Source organism: Notolepis coatsorum, assembly GCF_963971535.1.
Source record: "Notolepis coatsorum genome assembly, chromosome: 12".
NCBI lineage: Eukaryota > Metazoa > Chordata > Actinopteri > Aulopiformes > Paralepididae > Notolepis > Notolepis coatsorum.
Window position 1 is genome coordinate 83,492,972 of NC_140176.1, and position 20,376 is coordinate 83,513,347.

The following is a 20,376-nucleotide window of genomic DNA, read 5'->3' on the forward strand; positions in this document are numbered from 1 at the left end:
ATGCCTTATGTTCTACTGCTTATGCAGTCTCACCCTTTGTGTATTCTGAGGAATACGATCGCTAAGGCCAGTGGGATGGTGAGTAAGAGTTTCCCCTGCAAAAGTAACGACTGGTCGCAGGGGTTTTCGCGCTCATACAAAGGGTTGGAGGTTTTTTCCATATCATTATGGTTGGTGTTCTGAGAGTTTTGGTCATTTTGTTTTATATCTTTAGGTTGTTCACATCATTAATGATGTGAAAGGGGGGATTGTGGGATAAAATCAATCAATTTATGTCGCTAGATACATGTATTCATGTATTCCTATTATCAGGTCTCAGCCTGTAGTTATTTTAGCATGTCTGTGGCCTGACTGAGGTGTCACAATCTATTTGTTACCGGAAGGGTCAGTGCAGCTGTTGGTAAAAAGCCACACAGCCCCAAGAACTGATGAGGTGACGGTTTTGGCTGACCACTGACAGGGAGCATTGTCAGGATCTAGAATAATGTATAATACCTATGAATCAATCCATTTATCTATTGTAAGAACCATAAGATATCTACAAATGTGTGTACCATTAAAATGTGTTATTATGATATGGTATTAAAACAGGCCTATGTGTCACCATGACCCCAGCTGTCTGAAACTACCAGGAGACAGATGTAATTCTAGACCCTTGTCATTTCAACTGTTTACCTTATTTAGACATTGTTTAAAGGCCTGAACCTTTCTTCATGCTATTTTGGAAGAAAGCCACCTCATTCGCTCAGAACACCAATCAGCTGACTATAAAAATGACAATGTGATTCGGATCGGGAGACTTCTGCTCGGCCTTCACCAAAGCTAAGTTGGAACTCTCCACTCTCAGCTGTTTGTGTAAATACTCTGTAATATTGAATATTCACTCTGTAATAAATATTTGATTGCTAACACCCTCTCCTCATCTTTCAAGGTCAATAAAAGAATATGCCTTATCACAATACAGAAGGTTAACCCTTTCACTGCCACACGACAAGGGGAGTTGTGAGTCTACACTAAGAGATGAAGTTCACAGTTTAATCACCAACACTTGAGTTTGTGTTCTGCATTACTAGTTAGTAATTAGTTAGTTAGGAAGTGGATTAGTTAAACTTAAACTAGTAATTGAACTGCATGTAGTTAATAATACTCCGGAACACTGCATAACACTGTGTGTGTGTGCGCGTGTGCGTGTGCGCGCGCGCGCGCGTGTGTGTGTGTGGTTGGGGTGGTGGGGTGATGTCTAATGCTCATGTAGTCTGCTCCTGGTTCAGACTCCAGTTACCGACCTCACTGACACACTGGGTCACGTGACTTTGATCCTCCACATTAAAAAACAAAAAAAACAAAAAAAAAACTGCTACCCTGAAACCCCCCTATAGTAGCCTAGCGCTTCAAAGAGGTGGTAAGTGCCTCCCTTGTGCCAGTTGACCGACTTTCGCACCTTAGCGCAATTGTCGAAGCGAAAGGGGCGCTCGTCGGGACGCGGCACCGTAAAAAAAAAGCGCACAGGAGGAGCAGCGACCAATGACTGACCTCCTCACACAAAAGTTGATGGTGTGTTGCTTGCTGCTGGAGTCTGGACCGAATTCATAGCTTCTTCTGATCACAAGTTTTTTTTCTTTCACTAAAGGCGAGAGGTGCTGCTTGCAAAAGGAATTATCATCATCATCATCATCATCGCAAAGGAGGAGGACGACACACACACGCACAAAAGAGAGAGAGAGAGAGAGAGAGAGAGAGAGAGAGAGAGAGAGAGAGAGAGAGAGAGAGAGAGAGAGAGACAGACACCTTCTCTTCCTTTGATCTCTCCTCCTGGCCAAAGGTCCAAGGATGGCACCACTGGACTATAGGTGCGCATATCGCGCCTCGGTGTTACTGGCCTGTGTGATAGTCTTCAGTGGCGTGCTATGTCCCGCCGGCGCGTATCTCTATAACAACCGCTACGCCGGGTGAGTAAAACATATTTTTTTCTCTTCCCCCATTCAATTTCTATGTCGAGCGCGTTTGGCAGTGGGGCAAGTTTCTCATCCATTCATGGGGTGAGCGCTCATTCACGCGTAATAGACAGAAAAGTAGCAGCAAAACAATAAGAAGAGAATATAAGTGGGGGGAAAGTTTGAATCAGAATTGAATGAATTGAAAATGGGGGACCCTGATGTAAACAAGACGAAAGTCTTTCTCTGGTCTGCATCCCCTTAACAATTGTGTGTATTGAGCTGTACTGTATATTGTAGCCATTCTGCAATCTGTTAATAAAGTTTTCAATCAATCAATCAGAAGTTGTCCACTGCAGCTGAACCTATATGCACATCAAAGAGAATGGGTATATAATCCAGTATCCTGTGTTGAAAGGAGGGAGAATAGACAAAGCAAGTCTGTATTCTTGATGCTAAGCATTTTTTCCCCCATCATCTTTGTTTGGAAATATCCCATGTCGGGAGAGTGGTGGTGAGACATAACATGATGTGTGTATTCAGCACACGGTGGTGGAAGGAGAGCGGTGTTTTCTGATGGACGTCGGATAAGCTTGTATATCTGTCATGTTTTGGTATAAGGAGAAAGACATCCTGATAGACCAAGGTAATCCCGCTGCAGGCGTCCCTATAGACTTGGGGGCCCTATAGACTTGGGGGCCCTATAGACTTGGGGGCCCTATAGACTTGGGGGCCCTATAGGCAAACAATCATTTCAGAGGCCATTCCGACTTTCCTTCAGTCTGATCTCTGCAACAGAGAGAGGTACAGCTGATACCTCTGTATATGACTGACAGACCGCCCTGCGACCAATTAAATAAATAAATGCACTACTAATTCGGCAGTCGTATACTGAGATAAAAAAAAATAATAATAATAATAATAATAAATATCTTAAAAAATCATTCGGATTGGTTGGGGGTCGATAAAAGAAGGCCGGGCCCGTAGCACAGTGCCTTATCTGCCTAGTGGGCAGCCAACCCTTTTAGCATTGGACTGGGATACAGACTGACACTCTCCATCTGTGTCTCAGGGCCTGACAATTTGGGGGGGGGGGGCCATATGGACAATTTGGGGAGAGCACCAGTGGGGTGTTTTATTGGCACAGTTGGAAGTGGACACTTAATGACACGTAAAACCTTTAAGTGGGCATTATTGGGGGCATGTTGAGCTATTTTTGCCAAGCTTTTGGCGCAGGCACGGTGTCCTGTTTGAACCCCCACCTTTGCCCTGCAGTGCACCCCCTATATCCCTCTGTATACAGTCTGGACCTTTTCCCCCAAAATAAATCATGCACCCCCACCCCCGAAACCCAGTTGCTCTGCACGCCGGGCGAACGCGTGTTCATTAACAAGGAAACCGAGGTCAAGACAACAACATGTCCCGACATGGAGCCATACAGTGGCGTCATTTCAGTAAAAGCCAAGGTATGGCAAGGAGGGAGGATGGGGGGTGAAGGGGGGGGGGGGGGGGTTCCCCCCATGGTGGATTTCTTTTGTCAAATCAGTTTTATTTATTCACTTTTGGTGAGTTGTTTCTAACACCTCACTTATGACACAGGCAGGGACCGAAACTAAAGCCCGCCGCCCGCCAGGGGCGGTCTGTTTTTACCTTTGGCGCATGACACTTAGAGGGCTGCCCGCCGTGTGGCGTGTAGTTCATAAGCAGGCCCCTAAAAATATTTGTATGCGAACGGTAAAAATCAATTACGCGCACGCTGTGCGAATACAGATTATAGCCTCTCTCGTCTTTTTTTTCCTCCGCTGCGAGATCGTTAAAAAACTACAAGTCCCACATTGCACTCAAGCCAACGGTCCAATCACAGTAGAGTGAAGTGACTGGTTTCATGGGAAATAAAGCAAATGACCAATCGGAAGCCCTCATTTTTCTTGTTTACTTCCTGAAACTCCGCGATCAGGGCTCTCGTTTTCCGAGACACCAACTTATTATAGTCTCTCTTACCAATAGCAATAGATTTTAGAACACCTAGATTTATCGATAGCAATAGTAATATAACGTTAATGCAACAAAACGAATGCATTGCTTTGTTTATCATAACGTTGATGCAGTAGCGTATGTCGGTGTGTTGGCTGTAACGGACATGACAATAATAACATAACGTGTACACATTAAAATTGCGATAATCTATTCTAACATTTTCAAATCGATGCAGTTGAATTTCCCCCTTAGGATCGATGCATTGTTACACCCCTACACCAAAGTCACTGGCCCACTGTGTATCTGTGTGTATAATAACTTGGCTAGCGTTATCAACAGCAGAGGTGGGCAATGGGTCCAGCTGCAGCACCGGAGTGCAAGCGATGTGATGTAATTGGCAGACTCGACTGTCAATCAATGGTCTACCTGACACGCAAACTCAAACAATGTTTCTGTACTGGAGGTGTGATTGATTGATTGATTGAAAACTTTATTAACAGATTGCAGAATGGGTACAATACAGTACAGCTCAATACACACAATTGTTAAGGGGATGCAGACCAGAGAAAGACTTTCGTCTTGTTTACATCAGGGTCCCCCATTTCAATTAATCAGGAAAGTGTACAGTAGGAAAGTGTACAGTATTTCAATAGGCAACCCTGAAAGGATTATTTTTCTAGAAGAGCAACACAGCCAAAACAGACAGTGGAGCTGTTTGCAGATAGCAAGCATTTTGACTTATTGCGTGGTGGCGATGTCTCGCAGATAATACAACTACAAGTATGATTATATAATATATATTTTATTTAAAAAAAATTGTATATATAAAATATATATTGGCAGGTAAGAAATATGCTTGGCGGGTAGACTCTTCCCATCTACCCGCCACTGGCCGGTGAGTCAAAAAGTTAATTTCGCTCCCTGGACACAGGACTACAAAAGCATTTAGTATAGAAATGTGTCAACAGACTAAAGCAGGGAACCACAATATTTTGCATACAAATTATGCTGAGCAGAATGTAACTCATAACTGTCTATTGTTTTTCTTGCAATTGAGCCAATTTTCCTTAGGTACGGTTTTGAGGTGTGTGTTCAACAGAATGTAGTATCAATAACACGTTCACAAAAAGTATGGGTTACTGAATGCTGCACTGCACTGTTATAATCACTAAGCCATTGTAAGACCTTACCTGTGTCCCTGTATCACTGGTCTCTGCTGACCTTTGACTAAAAAACGTCTGTATGTCCATTTCCCTTTTCTTTTGTTGGTATATTTGAGTTAGTCACCTATAGTAAAAGTCACCTAGTAAAAGTGAGATAATTGACAATATCAAAACATGCTAGGGCTGTACCGAATAGTTCGAAGCATGTTGACATTCAAATTCTAAATCAACATTTGAATTTTTTATTAAAAAAAAATATATATATATATATATTAATTTGCCAAGGTATGGCGAGTGCCATACCTTGCCATACCAAAACGACGCCCCTGGAGCCATAGTGTAAGGAGTGTAAGGAGTGGTGTTCCTTGCTTTGGGGTTTGTTACATGCCCTGTCATTTTGTGTGGATGATAAAGGCGTGACTTAATAAAAAAAGCCTCGTGTAAACGAGCGGCTCCTGTTACCGCGGAGAGTGTGTTGAGGGAAACCCCAGAGTGACGGCTTAAGGACATGCAGCTTTGGCCCAGAAAGCCCCGTCACCACTGCATGGCCCAGAGCTTTGAAGCCCGGGAGGCCTGTGTGTGAGCCAGTATTGTGACGGAAGAAGCCTGTCGTCTTTGAAGATTGCAGAGGGATAAAAGACGGTTGGATTTGGACTGAGAGAGAGAGAGAGAGAGAGAGAGAGAGAGAGAGAGAGAGAGAGAGAGAGAGCCGGGCTCTCTGGGGTCCCTCTCTTGTTGTGGTTGTGTGTGTGTGTGTGGGGGGGGGGGGGGGGCAGTGTGCAGTAATGGATATTTAACAGAGAAGACCTATTTCACTACACCACCAATAAGGCAATAAGACAGAAGATATGAGAAGAAGACATATGTCTCTGTTAGAGAAAGAGAATATTTGCTGCTACAAACTTGAAAAATAACCAGTTTTTTTTAAAGTTTGAAGTTAGATATGTAGGGTAACAACAAGTGCCTCTTGGGCGTCGATCCTCGTCGATCCTGCTTGATCCTCGTTCCATTCTATCTCGTAAAGACCCCCAAAACCGCCAAAGGTTATATTAACCCTTTCACTACCACATTACAGACGGTTAACCCTTTCACTACCACACTACAGAAGGTTAACCTTTCACTACCCCGTCTGTAGTGTGGTGGTGAAAGGGTTAACCATTTGCCGTGTGGCAGTGAAAGGGTTAACCTTCTGTATTGTCACAGTGAAAGGGTTAACCCTTTGGTAGTGTGGTAGTGAAAGGGTTAAGAGGCACCTCTCCACTTCCAGGTTCATCTCCTGTCGAGGCCATTGCCATGGTGATGATATAGGCTGCATTTGTTGTGGTCACTGAAAAGTGGGTGCACCGGTGATTTTGTTCACCATCCCTCTCTCCCCCCCCCCCCCCCCCATTGGCCCAGTGCCACCTTTGTTTAGGGGGCCTCAACTTCCTGTCTCACATTGTAAAAGAGTGGCTGCCGGCTGGGCTGTGTGTGTGTGTGTGGGGGGGGGGTACATGAGAGTGGAAGGCACAGATGTGAGAGAACGAGTGATAGAAAAGAGACATCAAAGTAAACGAACGAACAGAGAGAGAGAGAGGGAGGGAGGGAGGGAGGGAGGGAGGAGAGAGAGAGAGAGAGAGAGAGAGAGAGGGAGGGAGGGAGGGAGAGAGAAAGAGAGATGGAGAGAGAGAGAGAGAGAGAGAGAGAGAGAGAGAGAGAGAGAGAGAGAGAGAGAGAGAGAGAGAGAGAGAGAGACAGAAGAGCTGCATGGTTAAATAGATTACACCCCAGCCACCACTGGATGGATGCCTACCATCAGTGCCGAGACCCTCTGAACTGTGACCAGCCCAGAGCAGGGTTGATGGTAGAATGATAAAGCCTTGATGATAAATTGGTGAAAACAGATTTCCTTCCTTCACCAGTGCAGGAGACAAATCGCATTGTGAAGAAGAAGCCACGTTGTCTTGCGGAGCTGAGCTTCTTCCATGAGAGCATTTGGGACCGACTCCCACCCTCGGTCGTCATTTCATCCTAGATCAGTGGTTCTCAAAGTGGGATCCGCGGACCCCCGGGGGTCCTTGAGGGGGTTCCAGGGGTAATTTTTACCAATAATGAGTAACTAAGCACAGTGAAAGAATTCGTATGAATTACTATTCTGATTTCACTCTCTCCTCTATTATTATCCTCCACCTACAGACAGTTGTGGAAATTTCAACTAAATCATATCCGATAACAACTAATATCTTCTCAGATGGGGTCCCTTTGACAAAATCTTTCCATATGTGTCGATTTGGGGGGGGGGGGGTCCTTGGCATAATAAAGTTTGAGAGCCACTGTTCTAGAGATCATGTAAGAAGATAAGTAATAGAAGGTCTCTGTTTCATAATTGTGTATTTGTGCAAAAACAACATTGCTTCAGATGTACCCAAGAAACAAATACAAACCAGGAGAAACACATTAGTGAATTAAATATACCAAGAATAATCATCTTGAATCTCTTCATTAAATTAAATTAAATACAATTGAATTGAATAAGCTCTCATCATCATGCCATCAGTTAATGTCCTTGCATAATGTCACCACAAAGGTTTCCCCGCAGAAGGCTACAAAGAGCTGTGTTGTCGGCTTAAACCGCATCGACTCTATGAACTTCAGCCGTAATGAAAGCTAACCAGTTTATGTCATGTTTGTGGTTTTCACCGTCCGAACCCAACACACACTAGCACTACTGTATATAGAGCACACACTCTATATATTCTGCCCATAATCTCACTCACACACACACACACACACACCTACACACACACACACACACACACACACACACACACACACACACACACACACACACACACACACACACACCTACACACACACGCAAGTCAAGTCATTTATTTATAAAGCACGTTTAAAAACTCAAGAGCCAACCAAAGTGCTGTACAATCAAAGCATAAGATCAATGTCGTAATATAAAATACACAAATACAAAAATAGAAAAAGGCACAACAGGACAAGACTGTACATTCAGAGAACAGTAGGCCAACAAACGGATAGGGGAGCACAAAGTACAATATAGCACACAGGACAGAGGAACACAAGAAGAGATACAAGGGGGAGGGGGCAGGATATAATTTAATGGGAGTGTGTGAGTTAGGGTGTGGGAGAATCAGGGTTTATTGAAGGCTAGGGAATAAACACACACACACACACACACACACACACACATCCCAAACTGCTGTGATGTCAGATATACCAGGAAGTGTTAAATAAAGTGAAATAAATAAAGTGAAATTATGGTGAAAAAATATATATCAAGACCGTTCATATAGAAGGGTACATCGTCGCTCATGTTATTTTTTTCTTTTTACTGGGAATGAAGGTTTATGGTTCTCCATCATGTGAACTAGTTTCATAACCCTAGGATCTATGAAACACATTGGAAACCCAATGTTTGAGTTACATGGAATTCAGTCTGAAAATGAGGCTGTTTTTCTGAATTCCTTTTTTGACACAAGTGGTTTTCATCTGACAGTGACAATATGCAAAGGACTTGATATTTTTTTACTTTCGTCATTTCACTGGACTGTATATAATGCTCCCTCAAAGGGTCTGTTGGGCGCCCCAGTGGCGCACCGCATACGGCCGTCCCGGGTGCGTGAATAATTTCCCTAATGGTGTTGTACTTCCGCATTCGGTTAGCACAATCTGATTGGCCACTGACGTTTCTGGTCATGTGACATATGCACCAATCGTGTGACGCCTAGTTCTATCACCGGTTAAGCTTAGGCGACTCTTTCGAAGTTGGTTAAGGTTAGAGTTTGTCTTAGAGCAGAGCGATAGAACACCAGCCCTGATTCCAAACTCTAACCTTAACCAACTTCGAAAGAGTCTCCTAAGCTTAACCAGTGATAAACTAGGCGTTAGGTAATTTGCAGGCTGTTAGAGCCGGAAATAGGCGCAGAACTAGGCGTCACACGATTGGCGCACATGTCAAATGACCAGAAACGTCAGTGGCCAATCAGATAGCGCAAACCGAACGTGGAAGTACAACCCCATTAGGGAAAATCTTCACGCGTCCCAGGTTCGCCTCCCGCTCCCAGGCTGATTTGTCGCATGTCCTCCCCACATCTTCTCCCGTTCTCCCTCTCCTCTGTCGGTCTTGTATGACCAATAAAAGCTGTAAAAATGCTAAAAATAAATCTTTAAAAAAGGGTCTGTTGAAGTTGGCAATGCTGTTTGGGGCCCCTTATGGGCCATGGAATACATTCATAGTGTGTAGTTACAAGTATTTATAGGCAGGTTAGACTTTCTTTTGGCAATGGGATTAGGATTCTTTATTGTGCACTTATCCTTATCATTAGGGCACAAGTATCTTGTGTTTTTGTTGGGCCAAAAACACCTCTGCAGAAGTTTTAAGTTAGGCTAGCTGATCCATATCCGCTTCCATTTAATTTGGCTGATTGATTGATTGATTGATTGATTGATTGAAAACTTTATTTACCAGATTGCAGAATGGGTACAATACAGTACGGCTCAATACACACAATTGTTAAGGGGATGCAGACCAGAGAAAGACTTTCGTCTTGTGTACATCAGGGTCCCCCATTTTCAATTCATAATGACATTTATGACATACATGACATACAGGTATACAGTACTGTTACATTTGTGACATACAAGATATGCAAATATACAGTACTGTTAAACAGTGATCCTAACAGAAATTATATACATACGAGGGGGAGGAAACTGTACATTCGGCTAGCTTGCAGCCAGATAGTTTGCTACTGAATGCAGAGAGGAAATTAGTATCCATCTTCTTGTCTGACTCTGTTCCTTTAAGTGTTGTGTTTTCTTCTGCTGTTACCGCTATACATGATGATAAGAGGTGTAATGCTGTATTCTGAAACCCAGAGGCTATAACAGTGTATGAGTACCATTATCACAGCTCCAGGTGCTGGTACCAGCAGAGCAGGAGATATGAAATGTGATCCTATAACGATGTGTCAGACAGACGGGTGCTTGACCCTGTCATTTATGACGTTCAAACACAGGAACCCGCACCCTTTTCTCCCAAACACCAGCTATTACGAATGCCAAGTTTATAGTCGGCACGGGCGTGGGTTGTATTACCGAGGACTATTGTGTGTGGCCGAGATGTTCTCTAAGTGATGTGCACTTTTTTCACGTCATGGAACGCCTTTGATCCCTGTTTGATCCCTGCCGAAACACAATTTATTTTTTAAAACATAATTTTACTTTTGATCTTACTTTTGCAGAGACCAAGTCTTCAGAGTAACTCCCAGCAATGATGAGGAGGTCCAGATGCTGAGGGACATACTGGGACACATAAAGGTGAAACACACACACACACACACTCTCTCTCTCTCTCTCGCTCTCTCTCTCTCTCTCTCTCTCTCTCTCTCTCTCTCTCTCTCTCTCTCTCTCTCTCACTCCCTCCTCTACTCTCTTTCTACTCGCTCTCTCTACTCTCTCTTTCTCCCTCTCTCCCTCCCTCTACTCTCTTTCTACTCACTCTCTCTCTCTACTCTCTCTTCTCTCTCTTTCCCCTTCCCTCTCCCTCCCTCTTTCTACTCACTCTCTCTCTCTATCTCTCTCTCTCTCTCTCTCTCTCTCTCTCTCTCTCTCTCTCTCTCTCTCTCTCTCTCTCTCTCTCTCTCTCTCTCTCTCTCTCTCTCACTCCCTCCCTCTACTCTCTTTCTGCTCGCTCTCTCTACTCTCTCTTTCTCCCTCTCTCCCTCCCTCTACTCTATTTCTACTCACTCTCTCTCTCTACTCTCTCTTTCTCTCTCTTTCCCCTTCCCTCTCCCTCCCTCTACTCTTTCTACTCACTCTCTCTCTCTACTCTCTCTTTCTCTCTCTCCCCTTCCCTCTCTTTCTCTCTACTCTCTACTCGCTACTTTCTCTCTACTCTCTCTTGCTCTCTTCCCCTCTCTCTCTCTCTCTCTCTCTCTCTCTCTCTCTCTCTCTCTCTCTCTCTCTCTCTCTTTCTTTCTCTCTCTCGCTTCTGCTTTCTCTCTCTCTCTCTTTCTCTGTCTCTCTCTCTCGCTCTCGCTTTTCCTTTCCTTTCACTGCCACACACGACAAAGGGTTAACCCTTTCACTGCGACAATACGGAAGATTAACCCTTTCACTGCCACCCAACCCTTTCACAACCACACTGCAGAAGGTTAACCCTTTCACTGCAACAATACAAAGGTTAACCCCTTCACTACCGCGCGACAAAGGGTTAATGCTCCCAGAACACTGGCAAGGCAACGTCATTACTATTTCTGCTGGCAAGCGTCCCTTTACAGAACCAGAGGGGATTACCTTGTAAAAAGGTGAACGATTGCTGACAGAGTTGTTTCCGACTTGTATGTTTGTCATACCGACAGTGATATTGGATGTTGAATGTCATTTATAATTTAAGTTTGATTTCGAGCCGCAGTTGTTTGGTAGCTGTTTATGGATGAATGTTTCAAAATCAAAACCCATCTCTATTCAGCAGCTACAATAATTCACAAGCTGTTTACACCCTTCTGTTCTTCTGTGTATACTGCATTATTCATTTTTGACTAGCTGTATACGCCTGAGTTGTAGAAGTCTGTTCAACTCACTCCTCTGAAATACCGCCCTTCGAAACAAGTCAAGTGTGCACCTTTGATTTGGCTCAGCTGCTTGTTCTGCTGCGCCTTCATGCTGGCAAACACAGGACTCACGGTGTAGAACTGGGTCGAGGTACAACTTTCAGCCTGGGAGATGAAGCAAAAGTTGTTTGCTGGCATGAATGACCTTCAACTATAAAGGAATGAATCTCTTGTCTGTCTGCATGCGTGTCTGTCTATCTCTCGGTCATTTGAATATCTTGAGAACCGTTCATCCAACTTAATACTCAGCGGGTGTATCGCAGTACAGTGATGCCATTCAGCCAGATGGTGGCGCTGCAAGCAGCCACACCACAGGTCTCCACAACGCTGCAAGCAGCCAAACCACAGGTCTCCACAACGCTGCAAGCAGCGAAACCACAGGTCTCCACAACGCTGCAAGCAGCCAGACCACAGCTCTCCACAACGCTGCAAGCTGCACTTCCGGGGGCCAAGCAAATGGCTCGTTCCAAACAGCCACTGCTGCACTAGTCATAGAAAACATGGAGAATACTTTTATGGTATCATATTTGTTATATTAACTCATATCTCCTCAGGCACCATAGCCCTCTGGTAAAAGTTGAAACCTTTTACAAACTGGGCAGTTCATTATTATAGGCAGGCAATGTTCCTGGTTCTAAAAAGAACAGCTAATTGTTTAATCAAAGCGAATTGATTAATCAAAGCGAATTGATTAATCACAGCTAATTGATTAATCACAGCTAATTGATTAATCACAGCTAATTGATTGCCAGCTCATTTAGGTTTGTTAATCTGAAGACGTCACACCCTGTCATTTCACCCAGCCCCAGTGCCTAAATAGCATTTTAGACGACCACATTCATACAAGGAAAAGGCTAAACTAAATTTCCATAATATGTCCCATTTAAAGGACACACATCTCGTTTAGTAGAGCCTTAGGTAAACATATACTGTGCGTGTCACCTTGGGCTGAAAATAACTACACAAATATTTCTGGTTTCAAAAGTCAAGGAGTTCAGGATTTGCAATGTCAGGATGAAGTCATCTGTCCAGTTAGTGGATGCCCCCCCCCCCCCCCACACACACACACACACACACTCACTCCCACCTAACCTAAATATTCTAAATAGTGCCCTAGGATTGATGAGGTTGAATTAGAATTAGAACCTCTTCACAAAAGTACATTTTTGCATATACCAGGAATTTGTCCTCTGCATTTTACAGTCCCCGCTGCTGTGAGTGTTATGAGTGAGTGTTACATTCCCCTCATGTCTGCCTATTTGTCCAACAGTAGTCTTCATACGACACCAGTCACAGAGTAGGTGAGGCGTGACATCTCTGGGACCGGGGTGACGATGGGACACCAATAGTGGAGACAGACAGACAGACAGACAGACAGACAGACAGACAGACAGACAGACAGACAGACAGACAGACAGACAGACAGGCAGACAGACAGACATACAGACAGACAGACAGACAGACAGACAGACAGACAGACAGGCAGACAGACAGACAGACAGACAGACAGACAGACAGACAGACAGACAGACAGACAGACAGACAGACAGACAGACAGGCAGACAGACAGACAGACAGACAGACAGACAGACAGACAGACAGACAGACAGACAGACAGACAGACAGACAGACAGTGACCAGTGTGGTCATTCTCTGCTAGACTGAGAGATAGATTGTTCCTCACTCTATGTTTATATATTTCAGTATGAAAAGTTGTATCGTACAAAGCACATTGTAATCACGTGTGTCTGTGTGTGTGTGCATCTGTATGGTCTGTCTGTCTACAACCGCATAAGTTCTGCATTTCTTATCCAATTCGGATCAAATTGGGTCAATGGTCGCACGATCAAGATCAAACTTGTGGTTTGTATTTCAGGGCGTATAGCAAGGATTGAGATAGTGATCAACAATATTTCCAACAGTGTATATTTCTACCACACAATAGTCTACCTGCTATTCTCCTACATATTCATGTCTGGAGGGCGGGCTTACAGGCTAATGTGTGCTGTAACGTGGGTACCTACAGCGTCTCTCTGAGTGCTATTCGGTTGGTTCATCTTTCTGCCAATCAACCACATCTGCCTGGGCATGTGTTTGGGTTTAGCCCCTTTGCTGATGTGCTCCATGGATCAACACAGCTTTGAGACCCAAACTGGCCAATAGGAATGGTATAAGTCTTAAGTAAATGTTACTTAAGTTCATGATTTATGGTCAAGTTTACCGGGGAAAACACCCAGAGTCCCCTTTAGGCCGAACTAGCTCGGGTCTTTGTGTACGGAGAGCGTTGGACGTGGAGCCTCTCGTGGGCCGACGTGAAACGTAGCAGTAAATAAATGTTTGAACAGCTGTTAACATGTGTTTTCATTCGCTTTAGCCGTGGTACGATGTCTCGAGAGCCAAGAGACATACCTCTCGGCCTCCGGCGTGACGTGAGGTCAAATAATAACTACTAATAAGAGTATGGGAGAGAATCATGAATTAGCGTTATTATCAGCAGAATTATAATATACGGCTAAAAACAGCAGTACAAAGACGGTCTGTAAACCAGTGGTTCTCAGCGTTTTTATTAGATGCGAAACACCTACATGACCAACAATATCACTCACTCACTAATTTCCTGACTTTCCTTTTTTTTTATTACATAACTGAACTGTCCAGTGGAGAGGCTAACATTTTTAAGTAGAGAAATCATGAAAAGAAATACATCCACAGAGCGTTTAGAAAGGTGGGGAATAAAAGTATTGGTTTCCCCCCCCAAAAAGACGATTGAATATACTGTATAATAAAAAGAAAAATTGGCAGGTCCAAAATTATTGTTGTTTACATGTATCCCCTCCCTACTACCCATTTCCCCATGTGGAATGCACCTGATTGGATAAATGAGATGCTGGTGTTCTAGTGCGACATCTAGTGGCTGACTGTTATCCATAGCACCTTTAAAACAATCAGAATAGTATGGAAGCAAATGAGTGCCATAAGTATTTGAATTTAATCAGACACCGCATTTATAGCAATAGTCATTCTTGTCCACTCTCTCTCTCATTGTGACAACCTCTAGTGAAGGAAATAATAGTGAAATTATCTTCCTCATTTAGCTGGGGGCCCCTGGAACCTCCGCAAGGACCTCTAGGGGTTCCCGGGTCCCACTTTGAGAGTCACTGCTAAAACACTGTAAGGGCCCGTGTCGACCGGGGACGTTTTATGAGTTGTCAGCTCCTTTCTGTCATTAATTTCTATGCTACAGACGCGACAGGCGCGCTCCTTTTCCCAGCGCCGCGCCTCGCGTTTTAGCGCTCTCGGTGGCTAGCGTTTTTGGGCGGAGCGCTCCCAGCGCCTAAAGTTGAAACTAGTTAAACTTTTGGAGAGGAGCGCCGCTCATCAAGGTAACCTTTTTCGACCGACCAATCAACATCGAGCAAGTGGCGGAGCATCGGCAGTCGCGAGCCTCAGGAAAACGCTCTGAGCTTTTTTTTTTGCTTTTCAAAGCGGTCCGTCTTGAAAAAGACGTCCCCGGTGGACACCAAGCCCAAGGCTTCATGGGGCCCTAAGCAGAATTGGATTTGGGGGCCCCTTACGATTTCTTTGGGGTGTGTTTTACTGTGCTGTCTAGTACATTACCTCTTAATCAGCTTATCTCTCTCTCTCTTCATTCCTCTCCCGTTGCATGAATTCACATAAAAAGTCTATATCCACAATGGGAATTAATTTAGATAACACGGATAATAAAGCCACAGATGAAAGGAATCTGCCAACATGGTAATAGCTGTATTTCCATACATATAGGAAGCAGAATTGGCACACTTACAGCTCCCACGCTACAGTGTTTTGTATTTTGTGTGTGCCTTGTTTGGCTTTGTAAAGCTGTATATTTCTGTATATAGTTGGACTGTCACTCTGGTGGCCATGGAGGTCCTAAGCAAGCGCGTAGTTGGCTTATGTCTTGGTATGGCCCTGATCACAGGCACGCTGGGCATATCCATTGCAAAGACCTAAAAGCATTGCAATAATTTGTATAACAACCTGTGGACACCTATAGTAAATCTGTCTACTGTCACTGTCACCTCAATTAAAAAGACGAAAGTATTTTTCTGGTCTTCATCCTCTTAGCAGTTGTTAGTACTGAGCTGTACTGTATTGTACCCATTCTGCAATCTGTTAAAGTTTTCAATCAATCAATCAATCAATCAATCAATTGCCCCAAGGCAAACCCAGCACTCCTTACCAAACAATAGTCCTCATTCTCGACCATGTTCGTAGGTACCTTTTTTTATTTTTTTTATATCTTTTTCCCCCTCCTTTTTCCTCCGATTTTCTCCCATCCCAATGTTAGTCGTTATGCCAATTCCCAATCCCCTTCCTGGTCGCTGCGCACTTACCCCCCACAGTCGGTCTGGGAGAGTGGAGGCTATCACGTGCTTCCTCCGACACACGTCTAGCCAATCAACCGCTTCTTTTCACCTGGCAACGCGGACTCTCACTGAGAGGGCGTAGCGTGTGGAAGGATCACACTATCCCACTTAGATCCTATCCGCGCTTAGCAGGCGCCCCGACCGAACTGTAGGAGTCGCTGTTTACAACGACCCGGACCCACCCCGCCAGCTTCTCCCACCCTCTAATACTGCCAATTGTATTAGTGTGAACGGCCAGCCAAGCTGGTCGCAAGTACCTTTGTAACTATCTTGGTAAAAAGTTTGTACTAACAAATTTACAAAAATCCCCCTCCGGATTCCTGAACGCAGGAAACGGTCTTCATAGGAGGCCAAAATCAACGCAGCTGGGTTCCCATGAATGAAAAACGTCACTCATTTTTTTTTTTTTTTTACTTTTTCTCCTTATTTTTCAATTTTTTCTCCCAACCCAATTTCGTGTTTCCAATTCTCCCCTCCCCTGTCTTGAATGTTGCTCGCATATGCCCCCCACTGGTCGGTTGTAGGAAGGATAGAAGCCTTGCATCACATGTCCCCTCCGATACATGTGGAGGCAGCCTGTCACATCTTTTCACCTGCCAGCGCGGACTCTTATTGGCGAGGTGTAACGTGTGGGAGGCTCACACTACCCCCGCCATTTCCTGTCTCTGCTGTGCAGGCGCCCCAACCGACCTGTAGGAGTCGCTGTCCACAACGTCCAGATTACAGATGTGAAATGAATCATTCCAGTAAAGTAGGCTTATATTATCCTAATGACTTGTTTTATTAGGTATTATAGTAGTAAGTCCTACTGTAGAACATGACATCTTACCGTGACATCTCATTTAGTAGTGTCAATACTGAACTCTCAAGGCAACCTCCTGCTCCATCTGCGGTCATGAACCAGGGCAGCAGCGCATATAAGATAAGATAAGATAAGATAAGATATTCCTTTATATCAGCAATCTCCTAATAAAACAAGTCATTAGGATACGCTGGAACGATTCATTACACACCGATAGTGTGTGTGTGTGTGTGTGTGTGTGTGTGTGTGTGTGTGTGTGTGTGTGTGTGTGTGTGTGTGTGTGTGTGTGTGTGTGTGTGTGTGTGTGTGTGTGTGTGTGCGCGCACTGAGCCTGCCTCACCAAGCCGTTTCTCCATGCATTTATTTATTTCTAATAGGAATAAATCAAACCAACAATAAATAATATCATAGAGAACAAGACAGTATATGGCATATTAATACAGTCTATTCCACTATACAAAATAGCTATATCTACATCGATTGGGTTTAGTTGTTATTTATTTATTTATTTTCTGACATGGTTCGTTGAGTCATGACTATAAATGTAAAACATAATTGTTAATGATACAAATATTGTCTCATTTATTATCATTATAATTATTTAATTCCGTGGATGTCTGTAGAATCGAAGTGACAGCAATAATAATAATAAATTCAATTTGTACCAAGCTTTATATTTGTGAAAAAAGTGCTACAGGAAATAAAGATAAAAAGTTAAATGAATAAAAACAATTAAAATTAATAAAACAACCAATGAAATGGAACCAATGAAAAAAAATGTAAATAAAAAAAATTATTATAAAATGAATAGAAGTAAAAATAAAAGTTAAAGAATAATTCAGGCAAATGCCTTGTTAAAAATAAATGTTCCCCATGAATCCCCAAGGACTTCTCCCAAATCAAGCAGTTAAAAACACAGACGCACACCGGTCTGTCCGACTTACGACTGCCTTTTCGAGTTCGTAAATCGAATTTACAATATGAAGCCATTCGAGAATGCCGAAGAAGTTTGTAAATCGAGTTACGAAGGAATTCCTTGGTAACTTTCACGTATGTCCATTTGAGAATGAGGACCAGTGACATGGTTGTTCACCATGACAAAACACATTTTGAGTTATAGCTATCTTGTAACCGTAGCATACAATCATATAACCGATTAGGAGATGAACAATGTTCTCGCTGATGATTGTGTTTCTCCACGAGGACATTCGTGCCAAGGAACGCACCGGTTAGTCCAGTAAAATAAATAAAGTGATGGAGTTCCAGATGACAGCATGAGAGAACTATCCGCCAGGAGGGGTCGTGTCACCTGATATATTAGTAACTGATTTGATTTGATTTGATGTTTTTTTATTTCCGTGTCTTACATACATGTGTATGCCCATCCCATATGGGCTTACAAGACACATAAACAATAAGTATATAATAGTATACTTGACATTGACAATAAGTTATATAGACCAAGATGGCCACAAAATAAATAAAACACAATCAAACGTAATATAACAAGCTGTAAGCAATGTATGTAAACAAAGAAACAAGAGGAATTCATATACAAATATATAGGATATAGTGTGTTTTGTCTCAAGTGCCATGCTTTCTCCAAAAATCCTGCAAAACTGACGATCTCCACAACTCAACATACAACTCTCAGACTGCCAAAACAAATCCGGATTTACAAATTGAATTGTCTCAAATAAAGCCCTCCTCAAATCGGTGTACAAGGGGGCAATAAAAAACTAAATGATATTCATCTTCCACCACTCCCAGATCACATAGAACACAAAACCGCTCCTCCTCAGGTTTACCTTGGAATCTACCCACTTCCACAGCCAATGGCAGGGTGCCAGACCTCACCTAGCTATCGGCCATGTTGAAACATTTATGGTAATTTGTATTGCTCTTTTTTGACGCCCCCCGACGAGGATGGTTTTCATCAGCCCCTCCAGCTCCAACCTAAACATGGTGGAATTCATCCGGTGGTCGGTCTGTACTGTGTGTTCTGCAAACCATAAAACCAGCGGTTCTCAAAGTGGGGTCGTGGGTATAGGTGACCATTTATTTGCGCATTGGCAAAATAAAAAACCTTTAAATCTTTTTATTATTCTTTTTCCAGGCAACATATTTTGGCTAAATATGCCTAGTTTTATAAATGTGTATTGATAACATAGTGCTGTAATAAAATGTTCTAATAAATATGCATGATCAAGTTCAACAACGTGTGCTTTTATTTTGATATTCTTTAATTCCACATTGAAATTACACGATACATTACATACATACATACATACATACATACATACATACATACATACATACATACATACATACATACATACATACATACATACATACATACATACATACATACATACATACATACATACATACATACATACATACATACATAACACGATACATCGCCAAAAGAAATCCTAAATAAAATGGGGTCGTGGTATAAAAAAGTTTGAGAACCCCTGCATTAAACAAAACATTAAACCCCATTAAACCAATCGACACATAAATGACCATCTGTTTGTCCGACTCTACGACTGCTACAAATGAAAGCCAGCTGAGGATGTTCACACGTTCACACGCTGCGTTTTCCTCCACATTGACTACTATGCATCAGTAGTTACAACAGAATGTAGTTAGCATCTAACCAGAGCGGTACAGTGTTATCAGTGTCATCCGTTTTATCAGTGCTTAATAATTCTTTAATAATAATAGTTTTTTTCTTCTTCTAAAAAGGAGGTAGGCGCAAAGCACAAGATATCTCCATCTTTCTCTCTGTCTATCTCTTTTTCTCAGTCTGTTTGTCTTTTTCTATCGTTCTCTCTCTCACCATCTCTCTATTTGTCTCTCTCTCCATGTCTCTCTCTCTCTTTAGTTCTCTCTACACAGCTTTCTCTTTCTCTCTCTGTCTAACTTTCTTCCCCAGTCTCTGTGTCTCTCTCTCTCTCTCTCTCTCTCTCTCTCTCTCTCTCTCTCTCTCTCTCTCTCTCTCTCTCTCTCTCTCTCTCTCTCTCTCTCTCTCTCTCTCTCTCTCTCTCTCTCTCTCTCTCTCTCTCTCTCTCTCTCTCTAGTTATCTATATAAAGCTTTCTCTTTCTCTCTGTCTCTCTTTCTCTCTGTCTCTCTTGCTGTCTTTCACTGTCTCTCTCTGTTGCTTTCTCTCTCTTTTGCTGTCTCTCTCTGTGTCTCTGTCTCTCTCTTTCTTTCTTTCTCACTGTCTCTCTCTCTCTTCTCTCTCTCTATCCCTCTCTCTCTCTGTTAGTTTATCAGTGTTAACTCCTGATGTCTGTGTTTACTTGGCAGGCCAGTGTGTCTGGGGCTGATGGGTAGGTTGTTTCAGCTAAAGCTAACAGGCCGTAGCTGCTATCACTAGCTAGCGTTGAGAGGAAGGCCTTTTCCTGGCTTTCTAACAGAGTGGACTTCAACTTCAAACTACTTTATTTTCCTT

The 20,376-nt window shown here is 43.1% G+C and overlaps 1 protein-coding gene across 1 annotated transcript in view; it reads left to right on the forward strand.

Annotated features, from left to right (window-relative positions):
- Positions 1-1,450: 1,450 nt before the first annotated feature.
- The window catches only part of cpa6 (carboxypeptidase A6), a 52,147-nt gene continuing 33,221 nt past the window's right edge, over positions 1,451-20,376 (forward strand). The window contains exons 1-2 of the mRNA XM_084326463.1: positions 1,451-1,949; positions 10,333-10,408. Coding sequence (XP_084182589.1) covers positions 1,831-1,949; positions 10,333-10,408 — 195 coding nt within the window. The 5' untranslated portion in view covers positions 1,451-1,830. The remainder of the gene's footprint in view (positions 1,950-10,332; positions 10,409-20,376) is intronic.